Source organism: Arachis duranensis, chromosome 3, assembly GCF_000817695.3.
Source record: "Arachis duranensis cultivar V14167 chromosome 3, aradu.V14167.gnm2.J7QH, whole genome shotgun sequence".
Lineage (NCBI taxonomy): Eukaryota > Viridiplantae > Streptophyta > Magnoliopsida > Fabales > Fabaceae > Arachis > Arachis duranensis.
Window position 1 is genome coordinate 42343606 of NC_029774.3, and position 895 is coordinate 42344500.

Sequence of the window (895 nt, forward strand, 5' to 3'; positions counted from 1 at the left end):
AGTAAATACATATTTTATTATTTGTTAAGAATGTTAAGTATACATATTCAACCATTTTTTTAAAATGAAAAATATTATGAAACAAAAGGAATAATAATCATGTTAAGTATATTTTTTTGGCATATTAATTTATGATTTATTATTTTATTATTATAAGATAAAGAAAGTGATGAGGTCTATAAATACTACATTTAGATATCCTATCCATTCATCAAATTTTACACATATTACCAAACAACCAAAAATCAAAGAAGAATGGCTTTTCTACAACTTCAATCAATACTAAAACAATATTCCTCTTATTATTATTATTATGAGCAACATTACTCAACCCTTTACTACTTAGCCATTTTTGGCTTCATAACCATCTTTCTTGTGCTTAATTTCACAATAACAAAAAAAGGACGAAAATCCAATAATCTTCCACCATCACCACCAAAGCTACCATTCATTGGAAACCTTCATCAACTAGGAACATTGCCCCACCGTTCCTTCCATGAACTCTCAAAGAAGCATGGCCCTCTCATGTCCCTTCAACTTGGACAAACACCAGCCATTGTTGTTTCTTCGGTTGATGTGGCCAAAGAAATCATCAAAAACCATGATGTTGTTTTCTCCAACAGGCCCCAAACAACATCCGAGAGAATCATTATGTATGGATGCAAGGATGTTGCTTTTGCACCCTATGGTGACGAGTGGAGACAGAAAAGAAAAATTTGTGTTCTTGAGCTTCTAAGCCTTAAAAGAGTGCGATCCTTTCAATCCATTCGTGAAGAGGAGGTTGCCGAATTGGTTAGTAGCTATGATGAGATTGCATAATTATAACAAAATACTTTAAAATTATCTACGTACTCAAATTTTTGCATTTATATTTTTTGAATGAATATATATATAT

At 31.3% G+C, this 895-nt stretch overlaps 1 protein-coding gene across 1 annotated transcript in view; it reads left to right on the plus strand.

Annotated features, from left to right (window-relative positions):
* Nucleotides 1–255: 255 nt before the first annotated feature.
* The window catches only part of LOC127745506 (cytochrome P450 71A1-like), a 2970-nt gene continuing 2330 nt past the window's right edge, over nucleotides 256–895 (plus strand). Inside the window, exon 1 of the mRNA XM_052258282.1 lies at nucleotides 256–813. Within this exon, the coding sequence (XP_052114242.1) occupies nucleotides 256–813 (558 nt within the window). The remainder of the gene's footprint in view (nucleotides 814–895) is intronic.